General features: G+C 44.3%; 1 protein-coding gene across 1 annotated transcript in view; it reads left to right on the forward strand.

The window, feature by feature from the left end:
* CACNA1B (calcium voltage-gated channel subunit alpha1 B) overlaps positions 1-24,397 on the forward strand; it is a 301,750-nt gene that overhangs the window by 219,358 nt on the left and 57,995 nt on the right. Inside the window, exons 20-27 of the mRNA XM_050908179.1 lie at positions 2,303-3,124; positions 4,353-4,567; positions 6,763-6,883; positions 10,353-10,482; positions 12,030-12,089; positions 13,362-13,468; positions 22,006-22,102; positions 24,076-24,236. Coding sequence (XP_050764136.1) covers positions 2,303-3,124; positions 4,353-4,567; positions 6,763-6,883; positions 10,353-10,482; positions 12,030-12,089; positions 13,362-13,468; positions 22,006-22,102; positions 24,076-24,236 — 1,713 coding nt within the window. The remainder of the gene's footprint in view (positions 1-2,302; positions 3,125-4,352; positions 4,568-6,762; positions 6,884-10,352; positions 10,483-12,029; positions 12,090-13,361; positions 13,469-22,005; positions 22,103-24,075; positions 24,237-24,397) is intronic.

Consider the following 24,397-nt stretch of genomic DNA (forward strand, 5'->3'; position numbering starts at 1 on the left):
TCCCTCCCCGAGGGCTTTCATTATGAAGTGAGAAATGTCCCCTAAGAACAGTGTCCCCTTGTGGCCTGCACCGAGGCAGCACTCGGGGAGCTCAGGCATGCACATACACATCCCTAAGCTGTCTTGTTTCCCCGAGCCAGTGTGCTAAAGAACGGGTTCATTTTTGTAGCCCAGTTCAGTTAGCAGAGCTAGGTCTGGAGCACTGCAGAGCAAGGCACCCCATCCATCCCGGAGGATGTGCAGGACATCCCGGGATGCCCGCCCCAGGCAGCTCCGTCTCTCTGTGCCTGTCTCTGCTGACTGTGGAGAGCTGCAAACGCAGAGCACGTGGCTTCTCATGGGAAATCATTGTACGGGGCAGCAGGTCTAGGCAGTCAGAGGCTTTGCATGTTACTCGTTAATTCCTTCTAAAACCAAGTAAATCTACTGATGAGTGATAGCATTTCAATCTTTTGTAATGTTGAGCCAAAAAGAAATGGCAAGTTATTGCCTGCTATGAAGAGGCTGTTCATCCTTGTGCCAGGGGTCACTAGGACAGCTTGGGGGGTGCTCTCCCATAATGAGGAGCCTGCTCTCCCTTTGATGTGGGATTTTGGGTGAGTGGGGCTCTAAGCTATGTCCCGAGTACATTCTGGTATCATTTATGTTTAGAACTGCGATTTCTGTCACCAGTTCTGCTGTGGTGTAAATGGGGCACTCAGTTGCTGGAAAATTAGTCCAGAACGTGTCTCTTGGGAACGGGGGATGCAGATTTTTAGTTTTGGTGATGAGCTCTGCTCACTCTGATTTCTGGATTAAATCAGATTCCTTCACGTCTGCCTGGGTGCCCTCATCTCATCTGCAGTGCGCATTTAAGTAGGTTTTTGCCTCTTTAGCAGAACCAGGCAGCAGCACCCTCCGTAAAGAACTGATCCCCCAGTAGAGCTGAGAGATGCAAAGCCTTTCCGACAGCTCCCACTGTGCTACACGAGCCCGTCTGAACGCTGCCTCCCCCAGGGTCTGCGCACGGCGACAGACCCCGACGCTCCGAATCGGCACATACACACGCGAGAAAGCTGCTTTCTTCTATTGTCAGGGGAGCCCAGAAAGTACGTAAGGAAAATGCGTCTGCCTCCCTTGCGGGCCGTGTGTGAAGTGCATTAAGCCCCACGCGGCCCCTCCGGCTCCAGAGGTCAGGCTCATGTGTGGCAGATGGAGACGTCTGAGCAGGCTGGTGGAAGGAAAATAATTTTCCTCTCTTTGTTAGAGGAAGTTTCATGAAGGAAGAAAATGGGTGCTGATGCGCCACCAGGCTAAATCCGGAACTCCCCCCTGGAAGCCAGGGGGTTTACTTTGATTTTATGCAAAAGCAGAATTTGACTTGCAATCTTTAGGAGGAAAGGAAAAAAGCCTTCCCTTCCTGCACTGGGTAGGTAGGTGACCCATTTGCATGTGGTGGTCAGAAACCAAGCGCTGTGCTGAAAAATCAAAGCATTAAGGCAGTGCCAGTGGAGGTATCCTCATCGTAATAGATGACAGAGACAGAAAAGAGGAGGTCTCTCCAGGGGATAAAGGTGTTCTCATCACATCTGCATCTACGTGTGACTCTCTCAGTCCCTGGGGTCTTTTCACGGTACACAGAACAGTTTTCCTTTCTTACTTGTACTTTTCCAGACTCTGGTGATGCTTGGGCTGGATGGTCCATCCTCACCTCGGAAGGATGCCGCGGGTTTAGAGCATTGGCTCTCGTGTGCCGTTAGCCGATGGGGCAGTGCAGACTGGGAAGTGACCCCTCTGGCTGGCTGGAAGGGGAAGGGGCTGGTGGCAGGGCGCTCAGGCTCGCATCCTCAGCGGCAGATTTCATTTTCCCTCGCTCCTGCCAATCTAACTTCTCTTGCTCACTGCTAATTTGCTCATCCAGATGTTTCCAGGTGGGGAGAAAGGTGCTGTTAATTGTGGGGAAGCCTTGTAGGCGGTTTAAAAGCTCTGGCTGTGCTATTCGATTTTTGTGCACAGAGACTTTAACCCTTCAGACTATGCCTGAGGCTTCCAAGCGGATGTTTTAGAAATCAACATAAGTTCTTTTCAGAGGGCCTGTTTCATAGTGCCTATTGTGTGGGGGCAAACTAACACTGATGATCCTGCTGGCTTTCCCTGCTCATGTTCTCCGCCAGCCATTCTCTCTCCATTCCTATAATTTCTCTGGCTCAACCCTCTAATTCCCCGTCTCAGCTGAAAATTTCCCCCTTTTTTTTTTTTGGTTGCTTTTTAGGGAATTGGTGCAAAGTTGGATACTAACTTTTCACCTTCCTCCCCTCCTTAGCAAGCAGCAGAACTCCTCCAAATCCAAGTCCGTGTGGGAGCAGAGGACCAGCCAGATCCGGATGCACAATTTCCGAGCCAGCTGCGAGGCGCTGTACAACGAGCTGGATCCGGAGGAGCGGGTGCGTTACGCTACCACTCTTCACATCAGGCCAGACATGAAGACTCATTTAGATCGGCCGCTGGTGGTAGAGCCGAGGGGCGAAGGGAGAAACAACATCAGCAAGCTGAGCCCCGTGGACGTGCAGGAGGTGGAGCAGACCAAAGTCAGCTCTACTGACGGGGCAGAAGCTCCACGAAAACACCACCGGCATCGGGATAAGGACAGACTGGGAGAGCAAGAGAAGGGTGACGTGACCAAGGATGAGAACGGGGAATCTGGCGCCAACAATAAGGAGGAGCGGCACAGGCAGCACAGGAGCCGCAGCAAGGAGGTGGAAGGGGGGAGTAAGGAAGGGAAAAGTGATCGCAACAGGAGTCAGGAAGGGGGAAAGAGGCACCATCGCCGAGGGTCGGTGGAAGAAGGTGCTGAGAAGGAGCATCGTAGGCATCGGACTCACCGGCACTCTGCCGAACGGCAAGGCAAGGAAGGCAACGGGACAATCAATGGGGCCAGGAGTGAGCGGCGTTCCCGACACCGGGGAGGGTCGAGGTCTGGGAACCGGGAAGGAGAGCCCGGGTCCAAGGGTGAGAATGGAGAAGAGCCTCACAGACGGCACAGGTTCAGGAACAGGGCGCTGTCAACGTACGATTCGGTGGAGAAGGAGAACGGGGAGAAGGAGGGGGAGGCTGGCGAGAAGGAGCACCGGAATCATCAGCCCAAGTAAGTGAGCGCTGCGTGGCCGGACTCGTCCCTGGGACAGGTCGGGGGGCACGAGACCCCAGACACGTTTCAGGAAATTATTCCCCTCCCCACGGTGTTCCCTGCTGTTCTTCTTGCACTCACACCAGCTGCCACCATAACCTGCAGTTCCGTTTTGCTTAAATCAGTAATGACAGAGGCTCCCAAAGATGATTTCGGTCCATGATGGCCCATAGAATAGCTCAGGTTTAAGAAAGGAAATATCCTTGATGTAAATGCCAACAGACCCTCTAGGACGTAACGTGGAGCAGAGAATTTCACAGCCTCTGAAGGAAGTTTCTGAGGGACATATTTTTAAATGGCATCCAGTCTTGCTTATAGCCCTTTGGTTTTCTTTTTTTTTTATGGTGAGCCTGTCAGCTGTATCACCAGTTGTTACAGCACGTGGCATCTTCCATTAAGAACAATGATGTACCCCATTTGGTTTAATTCTTATGTAAGTCAAGTGAGAAAAATAGTACTTGTGAAGCATTTAAAGTAGTTAATAAAGAAGGATAGATTGCCTTTTCAGCTTTATTAGTCTGATGGAAAAGAAATTTCACTGGGATTCTTTAGAGTAGAGTCCATGTTGCCGTGGAGAGCTGTGAGTGGCACTGAGATAATAGTTTTCCTGTCTATATTATCTTCCTTTCAGATGGATTTCAAAACACTTTGCATACTGTTCAGTTTGATCATGTGCACAAACTCGCTTTCCTCCTCACTGAAATATAGCCGCTGCTGCAGAGGAATGCAGAAGCTATTTAGCTGCTTACAGCAACATTACAGAGTGGTTTAGGACTGGAAAAGAGAATCACTGAATTTAAATAAGGCCTCAGGAGAACATTAAGAAACAGAATGTCAGACTTCATTCAGAAAGCAGCTGATGCTGCAAAGCTAATGTCGCTGTTACATGCGAGTGCCGTGCGGTCCTTGCTTATGAACCTCAGTTCCGAGTCTCATTAAATTGAATAAAGTGATGTTCAGTGGCACAGTTCCTCTTAATGTGCTTGGGTGTTGGTTCAGAAGGTCTCAGAGGAAAAGGTCATTTACTGTGCTATCAGTATGTTGTCCTGCAGTCTGTGACTTTTCTGCAAAGGACTTCCATAAGGAAACAGTCTGTGAAACCTAGCAAGAGGTGCAGCATCAGGGTACGTATGTTCTCTGAATCCTTCTTGGGCCATATTTAATAAAATATGCTTTTCAACCTTAGGGAGAATCAGTGTGAGATTGAGGCTAGTGGAAGTGTGAGTGTCCCTGTGCACACCCTTCCCAGCACCTATCTGCAGAAAGTGCCGGAGCAACCAGAAGACGCTGACAACCAGAAGAACGTGACGCGGATGATTCAGCCGCCTCTGGACAAAACCACCGCTGTGAACATCCCTGTCACCATCACTGCCCCGCCGGGGGAAACCACTGTCATACCAAGTGAGTGCCTTTGTCCCCCTGCTTTTTGCTATGAAATTGCCAGAAAAGAGCTAACTTTCCAAGGAGCTAGCGTCACACACTGGGTGATGGGCGCTCTCCTGGCCACCAGCACCCTTGCAATAGGTGGTCAGGAGAACTTGTTGTTGATATGGGCTCTACAGTTCACGCAGCCTGCAGGAACCCAAAATGGGTTCCTGGGCTACCTGGTGGCTCTTGAAAACACCACGTAAGGTTCTCTGGAGAGGGCTCACCCAGAGCGCGTCCATGTATCTTTGCATAAGAGAAAGATGAAGGAGCAAGAAAAGCAGCAAAATGTAGTAACTGAGAGCTGTGCAGCAAAATAAGCAACTTCTGCAGCAAACTGGTCAGACCTTGTTGTGAGCACAGGAGTAGATGCTCTGCTTTACCATCTTCCTCTGCTGCCATGCTGCAAGCTCCTACTCTAACAGTGCGGTGCCACGGTTCCTCTGGTGTCCCAGGGACCTGACTGGCCACAGACCCCTCAGTAAAGGACAGGAGAGGCAGTGGCATTGCATTCAAGCCCACAGACTGAATTCACGCTTCTTGGCTTATTAGCTGACCCCGCTGTGGAGCAGCAGGTCTTTCATGGCTGCACAGCTATCACAGCATCCATTGTGTGACCCTGCTGCTTTGGGTTCTTGCAGGCTGTGTAATTTTAGAGCTTCTTGCAATCTTCTGCATCTCAGTTTCAGCAGATCCACCCTAGCTTGTCGTTTTCCAGAGCTCTGTGCCTTGGGTCTGTCAGCAGAGATTTACACTGCTTTGCAGATGGTCCCGAGATCGTTGTGCCCATGGGCTGCTCTGCAGCCGCCCAGCCGCGAGCCTGTTCTGAGCAGCTCGTGGCTCATCCCTGGCAGGGTAGGCACAGCCTAGAGAAGTCTCGAGAACTGGGGGTGCCAAGGAGAATCGCAGGGTGAAAGCTAAGAGGTCCACATTAGGTTGCAGGCTGTCAGGACTCTGCTTTCCAAGAGGCACAGCCAAAAGCTAACTGTTTCTCTACATGCTTTTTCACTGTGTTGTCAGCCACACAAGATTTGCCCCCCCTTTTTTTTCCTCCTCCTTTCTTCTTGTTTCTTAAATGGTAATTTTACTATATTGCAATACTGAGTTCCTGTCAATCACAATTTATCAGGCTCTCTCTTTTCTGGCCATTTCCTTTGTATCTGGCTTGAGATACAATAAGGAGTTTATTGAACACGTCACTCACACACAATGAAATGTCATTTTGTTGCAAAATAAAATAAAAAGTAATAAAAAACCTGCAGCTAACACATAAGTGGGTGGGGTTTTTGGATTCCAGGTCCTGTGAAGTAATAGACAAGTGTATATATCTGTCTTAAGAAGAGAATTTGCAGCATAAAATGTTTTCTAGTTCATATATTGGAAATTATCTTAAGTAAATTGTCCTATAAACCCACTGCAAATAAACTTATGATGGAAATTAGAGAATGTATTTCTAACCTTTGGGAGTGAGGTTCAGAACAATCTTCTAGATCCTCTAGAAGGGGATCATGTAAGCTAAAAACCTGGTGTGAGACTGAGCTCGACACCTTTCTACCTGGGGAGCTCTGCCCCAACTGGGGTGCACTGTGCAGGCACAGAGCTAGGGGATCCAAGAAGTCCCTTTCAAGTCTCTGTTTGTGATGCTGGGAAGTTCAGCAGTCTTAGCCCCGAAACTATTAAAGCTCATCTGTGAATTTGCTCTTTTACACGTTCCAAAGCCAATCGTGCTACTGATCTATGGGAGAAGACACAGAATTGTGTGGTTGGTTAGACTTACTGTCTTTCCAAGGATCCCTAGCTGATCCTCTCTCCCTAATAATTTATGATATTTGGAATGGGATTTCCATCGCCAGTTTGGCAGCTCTTGTATAAATAAGTGTAAGGTTTCTTTGTTTGTCTGCGCTGGGCATCTTCATTTCCTGGCCATTTCCGATATATTGCTCATCAGTGCAGCAGTTAAGGAGTATAATTGCAGTGTATATCATACTGTAGTAAATAGTGGTGATAATAATCAAATGATTGTTCATCACATTTAATCAACATATTCAAAGGCTGTTTGCTATCCCAGCTGCATTGTTTGCATATCCAGCTGTTGCAAGCAGCCTGCTGTGTAAAGACTGCGGATATATTTTTAACTCTCTCGTTTCTGTTTCCTTAAATTCACATTTCAGTGAACAACGTTGAATTTGAAAGTAAAACAGAGGAGAAGAAAGATGTCGATGACTTGACGAAAAATGGGCCTAAACCAATCTTGCCTTACAGTTCCATGTTTATCCTAAGTCCTACAAATCCGTAAGTCCTCTGACTCTATAATACCACTTACGGGTTACAGGTACTTCAAACATGGGTATTCAAGGCAATAACATTAGCTTGATCTTCATCTCTGCCAGTCAAACACATTGGGAAATTAAATAAAAGCTTACGTAGGCTGCGGACCAGATGCTGCCTTTCAGCTGGGCTTTCCTGGGGGAATAAACTGCCAGGATAGGGAAAAGACGATGCTTTAGGCAGACCCTTCCTGACTGCCCTGCTGACGGTCAGGTGGGCAGTTAGGTACTCAGTGATAGATCACTAAAGGGTGGGAGTACGGGCTATCGCTGGGAGAAGATGTTATCAGGAGAAGCAGGTTGGGAGCTGTTTTTGATGTCAGCAAATTCTTGCAGGTTCCTCAGCTGGAATTCATGCTTTTTCTGTACTAGTACCCTCACATCACTGAAAACTTTGAACTTCTGGGAAAACGTGAATATTTTTCATTTGCCAAGGCTGAGAGTACCGCTTGTGGGGATCTGTTGGGATTACAGCGTTTCTTCTGCTTCAGGCATCTGTACCTCATGGGGAGCTTTGTGCTCAAAGCCTGTAAATACTGAATATGTCGCTCTGAAGGGCTGCAGGACTAGACAAGAGCAGCAGGCGTTGTAATAATTGTAGCATGAAGGCCTGTGAGTCATTTTAAGCAGTAACTTAGGGCAATGGAGGGCGTTTGAAACTTCTACCGACCCAGAGATCTGCTAGGAGCAGATGTGATCATTTATCTCTGGCTCAGGTAGACTTGTTGCAGATCCTAGATGTTGCTCTCTGAGGTTGTACTCTGCATGCTCAGATACCGAAGGTAAAGTCAGGCCCTTCCTTTGGCAACTCGATTCAAGAGAAGAATGAGTGCTCCTACACCTCCTGCTGCTCAGGACTCTGACATCCTGGCTGCCTATGCAGTCGGTGGAACAAAACGGGCTGCTGCATGTACTCATCTTTGACATCAGAAATGCATCTGTGGTGGAAGCCATGGTCTGGAACCCCTGGACAGTAGGCAGGCTGAATACTTTCTTTAAACACAAGTGACAGTTGCGTAGTTCAGACTACTGCCCTGCATGCTGCAAGGTGATATAGCTATGAGCACAGAAGGAACTCATCAGTGGGAGAAGTTAGAGGCTATGTCTCAATGCCAGCTGTTAGAGAGGGAGAATGACCCCAAACTACTTCTAATCTAATCTCCAAAGGAAGTGAACTGAAGGTTTGATACGTGCCCCTTCTCTCTCAAACCCACAAGAGAGACGCTTGTGTTTCCCCTTTGCCTCCTCCAGCCACCTGCCAGGTAGACCTCGGGACACTTCAGGATAGCTGAGCTGAAAGCCCAGAAAGTTTTTCCTATTCAAAATACTGTGATAGCATTGTGCTATTGCAAATAAGGTAACAAGTCCTTTGAATCCATGTAAAAGGCAGCTAAAGGAGAGGGCAGAGCATTAGATGAGGTGGACTCATAGTGTAGTGATACTGTCTGGGTCAAATTTGAAGTATGGAGTTTGGCCCCTGTCTGGTTAGATAAGGAAACAATATTTCCCTGATATTTGGTAGCTCAAGTCTTTTTGTTGTGGCGTGATCACCAACAATGAGTGTTAGCTGCAAAATGTCTGCTAAAGGCAGCACTGCAGAGTGGGAAGCTAGATGGTCCCAAGCTCAGGAGGGTCTGAACTGAGGAGTGGACTGGGCAGACGGAGAAGCGGCAAGACTTTTTTGTTTCATACGTATGCTTGCCTTCTCTCACCTCGTCCTACAGTTATGACCTTCTGAGCCTTATAGTCCAGGATTTGGTATGTTGTTTCAGTTGTCTTGCAGTTTTCTCCAGCATGCACACCCCCCCCCCCCCCAAGCTGTACTAAAAGACCATTGAAAAAACAAAGTTCCCTGGGAGAGACGCATTATAACACAGGGCCAAGGGGAAATAGCGAGACAAAGACCAAACTCTAGGCATGTCAGCAACTTGTTTTTCTTCCTCTGGGCAAGATGCAGACCCAGCTGGATCCCCTCAGGTGTTTTGGCTGGTGCTAACTTCTCAAGAGAGGTCTTTCTGCTTTCGGGGGTATGAAGGTTTTCGTCACATCTATTGCTAACTCTCTCCCTTCCAGGCCCCTCTGGGGATGCGTGACCTGCGTGCTGCTGGTGGGCAAAACAGTTCTGAGAAGCGTAAATAAAATGTATTGCTTTCCAAGTGCCACCGCCCTCTTAAAGCAGACATGCGTTTAAAATGATTTCTCAAGCACCACTGACAGTTTACAGATGCTCCCGCGTCTCACTGCTGGTTATGAATGATGAAGATCTAAAAATGGAGACTTGTTATTTCTTTGATGAATTGAGTTTGATGCAAGAATTACAGTTACAAATGTTATTGAAAATGTTGCCTTTCATTTCTGTGGATTCATAGAGCACATAGATGATAATCTTCTGTCAGATTGATAACCAGAGTTAAGGGATCCACAAAAGCACTTTTCTTCATGTTATTTTGTATTAAATCTGTTTCCTTGGTATTTGTAACTCTTTTTCATTCTGAATCCATTAGCAATCCAAAGAAAAGGAATATATAAGTAGATGTGAAAAATAAATTTTAATTCTAACTGTTCAGATATTTGCTTAGAGAAAATTTGATATAGTAACTGAATTACATTCTCAGATAACAAGGTTGTCGGTGAGTTACACAAATAATTTGATTCTCAGGCAGAATCCAAGTCCTTTATTCAGCTGACAAATATGGTGCAAATGTAGAGTTCTCTGTGCAGTTAAGTATTTGTGAATTGTGGTCAGATAGAGTTATTAGCTGAAATTTGTGAATAGTTTTGCATTGCTTAGAAATTGAAGCATTTGTCACTTTTCTTGGACACAATTTGTGAAGAAAAACATTAGGTTAAAGTAATCAAATATATTACTGTAAAGTATTTGTGCAGCTTATAAAGCATATCTTGGAATAAAGTGCAGGCAGAGGTACTTGGCGAGAGAGATTGGTAGAAGTAATATTCAGTTACGAAGCCAGTTTCAGTTAAGAGTCTCAAAGTGCATAGCATATATCTCAATTTTAAAGGGATTAGTTGATATTAAAAGGATTTCAAACCTCATTTTGAACTCACAGGACTTTAGCCTGTGAGTTCAAAGTGGAAAGGATGGGGGAGTATATAAACATAATTTGTAGAATTGAGTCCGAATGCTTGAAAGCTCTCAGTGTCCTTTTGATAGATAGACAGATGTCATTGCTTTGCAGAGGGGGTAGAGAGCAGTGCAGAGATGTTAAATGTCTTGCTTTAAATCTCACCACAGATCTGTTGCAAACTGGAGTTTAAAGGCATTGATCCTGGGTTTTATTTTCTTACCGTTATTGTAATAGGAATCCTAAAGGTGATATTCCTGATGAACGTTGTCCTTCTGCCAGTCTTTCATACCACTGCGCTTGACTTACAGCACCTGCAATAGCCCTCCTATGTGCCTGTGTTGTTTGCAGGATTCGGCGTCTGTTCCACTATATCGTCAACCTGCGCTATTTCGAGATGGTCATCCTCATAGTTATAGCCCTCAGCAGCATTGCCTTGGCTGCAGAAGACCCCGTCCAGGCCGAGTCACCGAGGAACGACGTGAGTACCAACCAACATGGCCAGCATAAAGTTGTTCTGCCTCTCCCAGGAGTTTACACACACAGCATGTCCATTCCCATCTCCAAAGAATAACGCAGTGCGCTGGCAAGTACAAAACTGGAGCTTTCTTTAATAACATACTCAAATTAGCTTGTTCCACTATCAGAATGCTCACAGTTCCTGTCCCTTTCTGCTGCTTCAACCACATCTGAGTTTGAGAACTTGGAAATCGCTGGTTGGTTGGCTGGTGTGATTTACGTGGAAGAAGCCTGCAAAGCGTACACACCATTCAGCAACGGGAAAGGCTTCCCCAGTCACGAGCCAGGGCTGACGTTGTCCTAAGATCCCCCGCTCCTGCTAGAGCAGAGCCTGAGGAAGTAAAACCAGATAGAGCTTTTTATCTTGGTGGGGCATAGTAGCAATCTCGTAGAATTAGTAGCAAATCTAGTTACCCATCGACGTCAAACCAGACTTGGAGACTTCATAGATGGGTGCTGTTACGAGCAGAAGTAGGAGTGTGCCACCTTTTACGTGAGAGCATGCAGCCCAGGAGCATTCATGAAGCAGATAGCTGGGTGTCTTTTTTCAAGCACATTCACATGAGGACATTAGCACAGAGCTGGTTACAGTTACATGGACAACTGGGAGTCTACAGAACTGAAGATTAAGTATAGAAATTGCAAGATGCAGTTGCCTGATTTTCGACTCTGCAGTGTAGATAGTTGCAGTATGTGGATATCGTGATATTTATATTGACTTAATATCCATTCACGATGTATAATCATATGAATGTGACTGTGAATAGGTGCATCCCAGCCACAGAATTATGTTAACATTTAGGAGTTCTATAGATATTTGAATGGACTGGTATTGCATTTACCAGGATGTGTACTGAGGAGTCTGTGTTCATCCACCCTTTAAACAGATTAAGGAACTGAATTGCTTCAGAGCACAAGTCGGCAGACCAGGTCAGAGCAGGAATTGCCTGGCCTGGCCTCCTGCTTCTGAATCTGGTCAGTATTCGCTTTTTCCCGAAGAGGATCCACGAATCCTGTATCAGTAATGAGCTGAAGTAGCTATGAGCAATCTCTCTTCCTCATCCTTAATAACTGTGGAATCAGTTTTACAAAAAGAATTGTATCGCTCTCTAACTCTCCCAAGATCTTTAATAATACTATCATCAGCTACAGCAGAAGAGAAGCCCAGGCTGCCCCACAGGTGCTGGCAAATAAGCTCTTTAGGAAAGGCTATTCAAATATTTCGATTTGAAATATCCATTTTGCCTTATTAAACCTGCCATATATGTAGGTACACTGAAGCAACCCATGGGCATGCATACTGCAGTCTGGAAAGGACTGGAAAAAATGTTGCTGTTCAAATCAGATGATTCAAGTTTGTGCCTAAACTATTTGAAAGCCTCCCATCAGATGATATTTACCTATTGTAGCAAGTAGACCATTCCTAGAATAGACTTTTTGCTCTTTGCTCATGTGCAGATTATTTCAGTGTGTAGTCTACCCTAATAGGCATTTCTCTTTCCCATTTAGGCTCTGAAATACTTGGATTATATATTTACGGGTGTCTTTACCTTTGAGATGGTGATCAAGGTAAGAATTTCTCCAAGCAGAAAGGTTCACCGCCCCTTTCAGATTTACACTCATCTGCTTCTGGGAAGCTGGAGAAAGAGGGTGCAGCACAACAGAGCGCCCTGGGGCGCCTGGTGAGGTGGTGATGATGGAAAGCTCTGACTTGGGAACAGCGCTCAGAAGTAGCCAGTGCACAACAGATGCCTTTCTGTAGTGTCCTGGTTTCTTTATCCTCACGTTTTATGGAGGAAAATAAGGATATCTTCAGTAGCTGCGGTTGTGTAAGAGGATAAGCAATGTGAGTGCCTGATGCAGAAATGTCTGTGTGTGGCTAAGGACATAGGAGCTGATAGACCTTACTGAGTCACGTCTGATTCTTCACTTTTCCTTTGATGCGGATCAGGAATATTAATAGCAACTGATTCTTGGTCTGTCATGTTTCAAAAAGTTGAGGATTTATGTTTTCACTTTAGTCAGTAGGGTGATAGGTTTTGCTAAGACTGTGGGGTAGTAACTTTCCAGAAAGCACAATTCTAATAAAGTCAGGATATATTCTTGGGGTAAAGATGGAGTTAGTTTTTATTGTCAGAGCAAGATGTAAAAGAGATGCAGAACAAAACACGAATTTTCCCTTGTTTGTTCAGTAGAAGGATTTGAAGCTATGTGAGGAAAGCAACTGTACGTGGGCAGTTGTAGAGCTCTCAGAAAAACAGATAAAATGTGTAGCAAGCACTTGGAGACTCAACCGTAGAAGATTTTTAGCACCATTGTAAGGAGAGACTCAGTCTCGTGCAGAAGCAAGCCAGGCTGCTACGCTGAGCAGCATCTTTCAGCCAGTGCTCCGGAGCAGGTGTATTTCTTGGACTGTTGCATTTGGCTGTGGGTCTTCCCATCCTCTCTTTGTGTTTTATTGTGTAATAACGTATGCCAGTCGTTAATTCCTACTAATCAGGTAGGATTGGGGTAGAATAAAATTTGGATGTTTCACCCACAGACAGCTGTTCCCATAAATTAATGCATCTCTCTGCAAAGAATCCTATGTAGCAGTTAGTAATCCTGTCTCTTGTGCTTTTGGTTACGGTTTATTGACTTCAGCTTCGGTTTTGACGGAGCTCTTTGTGCCTATTAGAGATGAGCAGCTTGACGAAGTATCTAGATGTTGCCCTGCTGCTGTGAAACCCTGAAAAAGAGTTTGTGAAGGGTCATTTGATCAAGGACATTCCTCTGTACCTCAGTAGTGTTGATTCGGTACTTGTTTTATTAAAACTTCCTTTTCATGTGTTTCCTCTGAAGATGATTGACTTGGGGCTGTTACTCCACCCTGGCTCCTACTTCCGTGACCTGTGGAATATCCTGGACTTCATTGTGGTCAGTGGGGCCTTGGTGGCATTTGCCTTCTCGTAAGTACATTTTCCTTAACATCCCAATTTCTAGGAAATAAGTTGCAGAGGAGGCAGGACCCTGGCACAGAGCTAATTGAAGCGTAGTTTTTGTGGCTCTGTTTTTCAGCGAAATGTTCAGTTTCTGCCCTTTATCATCTCGTAGCTGGGGGGAAGAAAAAAAAAATATCTCTAAATTTGTCTTGTAGAATCTCTTGAAAATTCTCCCAGCTTTAGGGTGAGTCCCTTCACTGTTTATTCAAGCATTAAGCCAAGATTTTTGTGATCGTTTGGGCAGCTTCTTTTCAAGGACACATTGTAACAGTTTGTGGCAGTCCAATGTCTTCAGGCAATTGTTTTAAAAATTGTTCTTACTATGCAAAAATAGTTAATGAAATCAGCTGATAATTCAGTGAACTCTTTACAAAACATTATTTCTAGAGTCATGGATATTTCTGGTTCATATACCTTTGGTATCTCTCTCTCCTCCTCCTCTCTCGTTCAGGATACTTGGATTTCCAGAGAGTTTCACTTCTAAGGCTAATTGCTCCCTCCCTCCATCACAGCTCTCTATTCATGACATTAAATAACGTTCCATGTGCTTCTTTAACGTCATGGAGGATTTTGAGCAACAGACACAGAGGAATTGCTTTTTAAAAATGAAGATTAGCTTTTTGTTTGAGCATTTTTCTCAGAAGAGACCAGAGGAAGAGCAATGTAGGCTCTTCAGAACTTGGGGAGCTCAGAGTTGGATGAGGGAAAGAAATTTTCCACGTGTAGTTCTGGGCCACGGAATAATTGTATTGCAAATGTTTTCCTGAGAGATTCTAGGAGATGACCTGGAAACAGGCTACAGGACTTGGCCGGTTTAATCTTTTGCTAAATTAGCCTTGAGTAATTACAGTGAACATTTAGCAGCCCGTGCCCAAGCTCCACTCACCTGTTTGTTGACATGATGATTAGAGAAGGCAAAGAAATTAGCAGTGTTTTACTTGCTAATGAGAAAAAGCATTCACCTTTGTCAAGGAACTGCAGGAGTATGTCTTGTATATTTTAGACTGACAGTAAATTTTAGGCAGACAGCCATATCCGTTGCTCCTCTTACGTGCTCTGCTGATGGAAAATTACTGCTATGTCCCTTGCAGCACAAAAAGTTACTGAGTCCTTTCTGGTAAGGTTGGTCTGGAATATTTCTCAGGAGTTTTTCATTTTCTGAGGCGTCAAAATTCCTTTCACATTAAGGCTGTGAGATTTGTGGTTTAGATCTTCTATTCTTCATAGCAAATGCTGGATAAATAAGCTAATTTGACCAAGGGGTGAATGGGCAGGAGATGGGATTGAGACATTGTTGGTATGGTTTTTTGAGCCAGTTGAGGAGTGACACTTGGCGATATTGGGGTCTGGGCTTTCTGTGCCCAATCCTACACTAAAGAATTGTTTAGATCTTGGAGCAAGTCACGTACAATATAAGTTTTTCAAAGGGACGCTGCCCTCCCCTCCTTAAAGACTTTATTAATTAGAAATCTGTTTTTCAGAGGAGCTGAGCGCTCTGTTGTAAGCAAGGTTATCTTGAGATGGAATTGCTGGTCTGGTCTGGTGAATGCCTTGCTTACTTAAAATTTGACATCCAAAACCAGGCTGCCTTTTAAGCTTGACTAGACATGTGTATGGCTTAGTTCCCTGCATAAGAAATACATTAGCATAACATCTTCCAGAACTGAATGTGGTCAGACTGAATAAGCAAAAACTTACTCAAAAAAGTTTAGCAAGTTAACAGAGCTCCTCTGAATTGGAGAGGTATAAAAGTAAAATAATATTAGTCAGAAGTATTAGTTTGCAAAACAATATTACCCAAGTCTGTGGTTCACTGAGAATTTCCCTTTTCCATTAAGAATTCAAACTTTCAAGGCAGACTGGGAGAAGGGGCATTTTGTGAGCCCTTCACAGCAACTCCGTGTGCTGTGAGAACAAACATCAGGGTTTGCCTTTAAAACATCTCTTTGAACAAGATTTTCTTTTGGACAAGTTACGGATTAAAATGAATAATTTTTAATCTTTCTGAGTCTTTTTGTGCTCAGGTTTTCTAATGCTCGCATTGGGCCATGAATATCTAACAGCACCTCATCAACCTCTAAATAAATTACTTGTACATCCCCTGACTGTGCTTCATAATAGTGTGCCCCAAGCTGCTTCTATTTTACATGCTCTTTGAGTAAGTATTGAGCAGGGATTTACAGAAAGCGAGTGCATAAAACCTGCCTGCCTATTTACTGTCTCCCAGATTAAAGCGAGTCAAACCTATTTCTGAGACTTGGAAAAATTTGAATTTCTTCTGTGTTTTTTTATTATGACTGTAACCTCTGCTACATGTCCATGTTTCAGCAGGCAGTGAGTGTTGACATCCAGTTCAGAGAATACTTGCAGTATCTCTGGTCTAACCTGAGAGCAGGAAATCCAGTCATTTGTAGGAGATGACTTGCTCTCTGTTCCTGCTAGTCCAGTTATGAATACTAACAAGTCTCAGACTGCTCAGATGAAAATTGGGTAGGTAGTCACGTCCTTAGCTTACCTGCGTTGTTTGGTTAAACCAGACAGATGCACCAAGCCTGCTGAATTTTGATAATCCTGAAAACGAGCTTTTGGAGAATAAACCGGGCAATCTTCGCTGTTTTGTTAGTGGGCTTTTTCTAGCAAACACTACAGTCCTGTCACTCATCATCAGTGTCACTGTAAAAATGTATTTAGTGTGGCTGTTACCTGTTTCTGTTTGCAAGAATACACGATTGCCACTCAGTGGGTGTGATTTAATTCATGCATGTTCTTGACCTCGTTGGTGTCCAGTGAAGGTGAAGTGAATCAACTTCTTGCTGAATAGACATGTCACTGAAAACGTAGGAAAAACAGAGCTCCCTGAAACGCTTCCATCTGGAATATTGCAACAGTCTATGTTTGTTTAGGCATACGAGATGGTATCAGTCGTTGCTGCCAGGTTCACAAAATCCATCTCAGCCTCTCAAGCCAGCTATCAGTCTACTTTCTGCCTGTAGCTCTTTAGAAGCTATTCTGTGCTTGACTGTAGTTTAAAAAAAAAAAAAAATTAAAACAAGGCCCCCAGTGAGATGCTAGAAACATCAGTAATACAGATGATGATGATAATAAAATAATGTCTTCCATTTAGCAATGTATTTCAAAGAGAAATTCTTTTCTTTTTCTAGAGATAAACATGCCACAGACATACAAACATGTTTTAGTCTTTAGGGAAATAGAAGTAGAGGAGCTTAAAGCAAGCTAGCAAATTTGTCATCAAAATTTATCAGCCCCAGGTGTAAAATGTACTTGCTCAATAGAAATAGCTGATGAATAGCAGCAAAGAGATTGCATTTTTACATTTTCAACAACAGAAAGGCGGCTGAGATGCACAGAATTTCACAGTGCTCTTTGACAAAGCAAACAACATTTGCCAAACAATCGAGGTTATTACCTCCCAAAGCGTCAGGAGGATGAAGGTATATTTGCCCTGTCAGTCGAAAGGGCTGATGCACCGTGGGGGGATGTGTGGGTATACGCTGTATAGCTAATCTGTTGCTTCCTTGCTTGTTTATTTTTACAAACGTGGAGTTGGTGGGTGTGGGACAGGGGATGGGATTATCTGCCAGCACATATCTGTATGTGCATGGGGTGCACTGTATAGCCTTATGTTTCTGTTTGTCATTGACTCTGCTCTTTCTTTGTCTTCTTCTTGCTGGAATCTCTCTCTAGGAGTTTCATGGGGTAATATGTTATTCCTGTCTCTTGCCACACTGTTATGCCTGTCAAACGTGTGTACACACACTTTCCACTGTGGAAATGAACCATGTTACACCCATTGCATCGACTCCTTTGTCCTTTTATTACTCATTATTCAGTGAAATGTATTTTCCCTTAACAATCCTCATTCATCCTAATTTTCTTTAAGCAGAGGATCGAAGCAGACTAGAAAGCCAAGTAGACCAGAGAGTCAGAAACCGTAATGAGCCAGATATATTTGTACCAAAAAGATTGGAGGGGATGACTTAGTGGGTACATCGTTAATGTGTGAGTTGCAGTTCATGAACATCTTAACTAGGTTTAAAGAAGCAGTTTTATTCTCATGCAGAGGATTGCATCTCTAAATTGTATTAGCAGTGCTGGAAGCTTCAGGACTAATTTTGTGCAGTCTGGGCAATGCGACCCAGCTGGGATTCAGACTGTCAGCCTCTGACATTGGTGAAAAGTCTTTGAGATGAAAACAGAGTGTAGAGAGCTTTTTGAGAGGTTGGCAGGGGCAATTTGTAAAGAAGGAGGTAGCAAAAGTTGCATTCAACCATCTGCAAAGAGGTGTCAGTTCTGTCGTTGGTGCGGTACAGCGCAGCTTTGCTTCAGGGACGGAGGGGGAGGCAGAGCTGCATCGTCTCACGCTGCAGTTCCGAGCAGGGCAGGAGCTCGGGTGGGCTCCGCAGCAGCAGATAACCCAGAGATGCAATGAAAAAGATGCAAAGAAAGGTCTTTGATGCGATCCAGGAAATTGGGTACTTTTTTCTTCCTTCTGTCTAGGAAACCAGATCATTTAGAGCCTGGAAGAGGGTGGCTTTGTGCTTGGGCAGAGTTGTGTGACCTTGTTTGCTCTTCGATGGAGGAATTCACTTTCTGCCTCAGGGATTTCAGGCAATTGCAGAAGGCACCCTACTCTGAATATTTGATGACATGACTCTAAGAGGCCCATGTTAGGTGAAATCAGAGCTGCTGGCAGGAGCAACAGAAACAAGAAGCTTCCATTTTAAAGAACTATTAATTTTTTAAAGGATCTTTTATTTATTAAAGGAAAAAAGGCCATGCAAAGCTCTTTTAAAATATTGTTAATGTTTTAAATAAACAAGCAGTAAACTGCCCCAGAAAAGACAGAACTGGCCTAATGCAACCGGAATTGACTTAATGCAATTTTTTTCTTTGTGGTGTGTTTTTTTTTTGTTTTTTTTTTTTTAAGTCATTGGGCTTCTGTTTGCTGTGTGTCTTTATCCTGCTTGCTCTTCTGTAGCTCTTCTGAATTTTATAGTTGTTACTCTGCAGTCACCTAAGATCTTGTCCTTCCATAGCAATTTATTTTTGTTGTGAGAAATATTCTGGTCAAATGTGTGCTTGTATACACCTTTTGACTGAATTCTAGTTCCATCTGGACCTTTTATTTTGTGGGACATCTGGCTTTGTATTAGAGTGGTGTAAAAAACAGTATTGGCAGAGGGGGTTCTTAAAAACATTGAAAACAACACTTTAAGGTTTCATTTGACAGGCTGAAATAGTTGCAGAAGATCCATTTAATTAAAATGCATTTTGCATCACACTAGTTCAGAGTACCAGTCTGTTGAAAAAGCTTTCTGCTATAGCAGGAACCTTACTGTGACAAGAAATAAGTATGATTTTTCTGGATTCTCTGTATGACTTAGATCATAAATCCCATTAACATTTAATTGGCTCACACTCTTTATTTGCTTAGGTGCCTGAAAGGAAAAAAAAAAAAAATCAACCCTGTTTAGCGTCCTTCGTTCAGGCAGAAGGAATTTTGCAGGACTGGAGCTGTCTGCCCTTCACCTCCAAGCTCTCCGTGCAGTCATCCGCACGCCTCCCCGTGCGAGGGAGAAACAGCTTCTTCTCTCGTAGACCCAGGAGGAAGGATTTGCTCTGCCCCACCTTTCACTGGTCCCCAGTAGGTCTGTTTAACCTTCCTAGAAATACTACGTCCACAGAGGTGGTTGCTTCAGGCTTGGAGCCAGCCCTGTGAGACCTGAGCTAGCTCCTTCAGAGCTGAGAAGTGTCTCTGTTCTCATCTTGGACTTCCCTTCCAGGAGGCCTTATTAGTACAGTTGGTATTTAGCGCAAATGCGTGGCAGCATAGTAAATAGGTGTTTAGGTCTCCTGGAATCAGGAGCACTGGAAGACACCGTGCAGAAATAGTCTGTGGTTCTGCTTGGACCCCGGTGAGGACTGTTGAGGTTGGTTAGTTCAGTCGCTACCTGCCAGTGGCTGTGCTGCTAAGCTGGGCTGTGTGTGTTAAGCTGCAACCAGAAACATGGCCACAAATGATGGAGAATTGAATATAGTTCTGGGCCAAGGTATCCCACCCTTTTTTTCCTCCTACTGCCCCAGCCACATGTCCCTTAACCCTCTGACCTTCGCTCTTCTCTCACCTCTACTTTCCTCAGCTCCTACCTCTTCGCCGTCTCTGCCCTGGCTTCCTCATCTAGTTAAACCCCAAATGGCTGGGCAGCATGGAGCAACCTGGGCGATTTGCTTGGCCTTTCAGAGGGGAGAGGGTGGAGGGAGCAGCAGGGGCAGCCAAGGTGATGGACATGTGCTGGGTGACCATCAGCCGTGGGGACCGGCTGGCTGGCCAAGCCAGGCAGTATCTCCTTCCCAGTAACCTATTTCCCCTTCTACTTCCCTCCTGCCACCGACTGTCCTCCTCAAGAGGCTGAACAAATAGTTTTGCAGCCAGGGCATTGCTAAGGATCAGACAAAGCTGCCTGGGGAGTAGGTGAGCTCCAGTTTGGCTGGCTCAGCTGGATGCTATGGTGACAAGAAGACGGCTGCAATGACCGTGGTAGGATCGTTGCTTGCTAGGAGTTGGTGATTTGAAAGCAAGTATGCAAAGCCAAACATGGGCCAGATCTTCAGTTATGCTAAAACCTGAAGAGAAAGTCAGTAAAAGCTGTGTCGGCAGTGTCTGCATCTCAACCAGATTAAAGGGTCTCTAATGAGAATCAAAAATTATTTCTTTTAAATATATAGTAGTTATTTTGTGGCATTAAATCAGTCCTGTAACTCCATGAGTATTAGCTCAATCACCTGGATTTACAGCCGTGCCAGCAGTCAGGATCCATCTGCGGCTGATTAAAATGGCCCTAAAGCAGCCCTGAAAGATGAGATAGGGAGAGGATAGATAAATCTCCATCCTGTTACCCCTCTCCTCCATTTCTATTAGATCATGTGCAAAGGCAACTTGTGTTCAATGTATAAGTCATTGGGATACAACCCACGGCCCTCCAAAAATTCCTTGTGTCTCACTGCTTATTGCATTTCAGGACAACTGCAGTGACTGGTGATTGGAGAAAGAGACCAGAGATGAGACAGGAATGTGTGTTTCTAGGTTGCAGATTCCAGTTCAGTGTTAATATTGAATAATACGGTATTAGTACTGAGTTATTAGTCTTTTAGAAGTGGATAGATTGCAAAAAGACACCTTCCAGGGCTGAGCAAGGTCAGCCAGCCACGAAACTGGGTGGCTTCCTCCACTCTCGGTGCTTATTCCTCAGCATCGTGCATAGGGCTGGCTGCTAGCAGGATGGGGGAAGCTTTGCAGTCCGCTACCTGCACATACCTCTTGTGGGTCTCTCGGGTTGCTTGTATTTCTGTTGCTTTCCTGTTGGAGAAGAGAAATGTTTAGCAAACTGGAAGAGCATAGAATAGGTATATCAGCATCTGTTCAACATGTTATTCATTCACACCTGTGTTACTTCAATACAGTCTCAGACCCAAACCTATAGTCATGAATAAAACTCTGTTAAAGATTTTCATCCCATTTTTCACTTCATATGAAACGAAGGGGAATGTCATTGTGTTGCTGTTGGGTTGGAAGAAGATGTAACTGTGTCTTCTTTTATTTATTTTGGAAGTGCACGAGGAAAGGAACTCTGTCCTTCCCCTAAAAACCTTAATGGTAACAAGAGGAACGGTCTCAAGTCTTGCACTCAGTTTTAACAAAAAGTAAAAACAAAACGTGACTTACAGCACCTGCATGTGTAAGTGGGAAGTTGCCCTAGCACTGTTCCAGGCATGTAATACGCCGTCATATTACATGTTCCCGCATGGGTTTGGTAGCATGTCTTCCAAGAGAGACTCGAGGATGAGGGTATGGGCACGGAGTGGCTCTGGTCCCCAGGAGAGCTCTGTCCCTCACCATGAAGGCTCCAGTTCCCTCCAGTCACTGTCTGCTTGTCTAGACACAACGTCCCTGCCAGAGAAGTGCAAGGAGCACGCAGAGAAACATCCTCCTGTCTCACCCAGGCGCCTGGGAGGGAGGAGAGCCACGTGTGACTTTCTCACTTCTCCTGCCTGGGGCTGGGATGGATGTACTGAGCCTTCCCTCCTGGTGCCTGCAGCCGAGGTGTGCTGCTGCCCTGGCTTTGGCCGTGGCCTGGGTGGGGAGTTGGGGCAGGAAGGTCACCAGTTCCTGGGTGATGCTCGGTGAGTAGCTGGGAAGTGAGCGAAGGCTGGAAAGCGCGTGTGGCTGAACGCTGCGAGGACCATGTCCTGCCCACAGCCTTCCTCCTGTGCGGTGATTAACACGTCTCGAGTGGGTGTTCATCTGCAGTCCTCACTAGTACTGTCTGCATCCGTGGTGAGGATGGCCCCCAAAACCTGTAAAAAAACCAAACCCGAAACAATTCCACAACCAAAACCACACTGGGTACCTATAGATATTCTAGTTAGTGACCTGAGGACCAAACTATTCCCTCTGTTGTTCTTGTGCCTTTTATCCCTTGCAGAGGAACCAAAGGCAAGGATATCAACACAATCAAGTCACTGCGAGTTCTGCGGGTCCTAAGACCGCTGAAGACCATTAAACGGCTGCCAAAACTAAAGGTTAGAGAATAACCACAAATCTTTCCTTCTCTGGAGGTTTGCAACTGATCTGAGTGGAAGCTGATGGACTAAACTTAATCCAAGTTATTTCTGTTCCTTTTATTTTGCTGCAATTAATCTCTTTGCCAGGTTTATAAAAATAGCTGTGCAGATGTTTAGCAAATGACAAACACTTGTTTCTTTTGCAAACATTGTGTGCAATATTATGAATTATTGTGAATCCATATTAAAATCAAACTTCTAAAAAAAGAAAAAAATGCAAATAAATTACAGTTCATAAGTGTGGTGCTCTTAGAAATGATATAGTAGAAAATAGGTTTTGGAGTGTTTGACTTTCCCTAGAGAACTTAAAATGAATATTGCAAGATTTTCCACAGTCTGTCTAAAGAGAAATGTCATTGCTGTATGAGGACTTCTAATCTGTTAATCCTTTCTATTAAAGAATATATAGTGCAGGGTTTTATAGCAGTGCCCTTTCATCTCTAGAATACTAAGTTACAAAGTAAAATAGATGTAATGGCCTGTAGTTACTTATTCAACACCATTTCAAGAATGCTTTGAGATACAGCCAGCCCCTGGAAGCAGAGAATGGAAGGAGTTACAAAATTTAATATTTTCTGTTTTGTGAACTCTTGAATACCTATTGTAGAACATCTTCATGCGGCATCACTGCTTGCAGGCTCTTTCCTGTGAGAGATGGGGAAAAAAGTGATGGGTGCTTTTGCAATGGTGAAACTACGTCTGACAATTCCTGTTTTCCCGTAGTGGCATGTAAAAATCGGGGTCAGCTGTTATATAGATTTGCTTTTGTCCTTAGCCACAATTCATGCTTAAATAATTTTGATTTTATGTATTTTTATGGATACTAAATGTACCTCAAAAGATAAGGAAGAGTAATGTTGAACAATGTAGACAATGGTCTTTATTTGTTTAGAAATTTGAAATGTACAGTTCTTAGGTCATAAAACAGTCAACAGTAGCGTAGTCCTACAGCAGCACACCGAACGCTTGCTTTTTATTGAATGTCTTCCTTATTTTCAAGCCATTTTACAGAGTAATTTTACCACTTGTAAAGAAGTATTCAGAAATCTTTATGTGAAGCAGAAGACATATTCGTATGGTTTGTCTTCAAAACTCTTTCAATTTTTTTTTTCCTGGATGTGGTCTTGTGTGCAACAATCAGCAAGATTAATGGGGTGATTAGAGATATTTCCAGTGTTTTAATTCGGTATTTCTGAGTTGCATCAGGAGTGTAATTTTGTGAATTATTCACTTCCATTCAGAGAAACAGGAACAGTATTGTACAAACCCCGCACTTGGGCAGTAAGAATGCTCAATTTCTATTATTATGACAAACTTCTCAGACTAAAATTAAATTGCAAATTACTTGTAACAATGAATCAGTGACTAATAACCAAATAATAAATGTATTTGAGAAGTTCTTTGCAGGGAGTTCAGAAGTGACATACACTGACTAGATTAGTCACGCTTAATTTTGATAGACAGTTCATTAGAAAAATATTATTCGAAGCATTTGGTTGTTTGGTATGTTTTCCTTATTATTCAAACAGTTCAAGTAATGGTCAACGAGTAACATATTTGATGAGTTTTTACCTATCCACTGGGAATAAATTAAACACAAGTATGTTCCTCATTTCATAATTGGCCATGGAAGTATTTGCTTAGGACTAATATCTCAGCAAGCTGCGATTGTCTTTATAAATTTTATGGGCAGCACCAGAAAGTTCAGTGGCACAGCAAAACTCGCCGAGAAAGCAGGGAATGTAGGAAGCCGGCGTTACTTCTCACAGCTGGAGCATGACTCTTGGTCAAACACTTGGTGTGGAAGTCCATGAAACCGTCCATGGGTTGTAGGTTGAGTAATTACTCCCAAGTGTAGTTAGATGCTAGATGCCAAGATGTTACATGCGCTTTTCTTCCAACCCCTTAATGTTGTTCTCCTCCGTCCCCAGGCTGTCTTTGACTGCGTGGTGAATTCCCTGAAGAACGTCCTCAATATCCTCATAGTTTACATGCTCTTCATGTTCATTTTTGCCGTCATTGCTGTGCAGCTCTTTAAAGGCAGATTCTTCTACTGCACCGATGAGTCCAAGGAGCTGGAGAAGGACTGCAGGTACGGCCGGGGCAGGGGCTGTGGAGGGGGGAGCCTGACTTTCCCCTGGCAGTGGCAGCTCCCTTGACTGTCCCAAAGCTGCATCAGTCGGGTATCTGCTGAGCTTGATGAGTCTCTTCTAAGTAAGAGCAATGCTTCAGCACAATTACCCTAGAGGTGAG

Source organism: Gymnogyps californianus, chromosome 18 (assembly GCF_018139145.2).
Source record: "Gymnogyps californianus isolate 813 chromosome 18, ASM1813914v2, whole genome shotgun sequence".
NCBI lineage: Eukaryota > Metazoa > Chordata > Aves > Accipitriformes > Cathartidae > Gymnogyps > Gymnogyps californianus.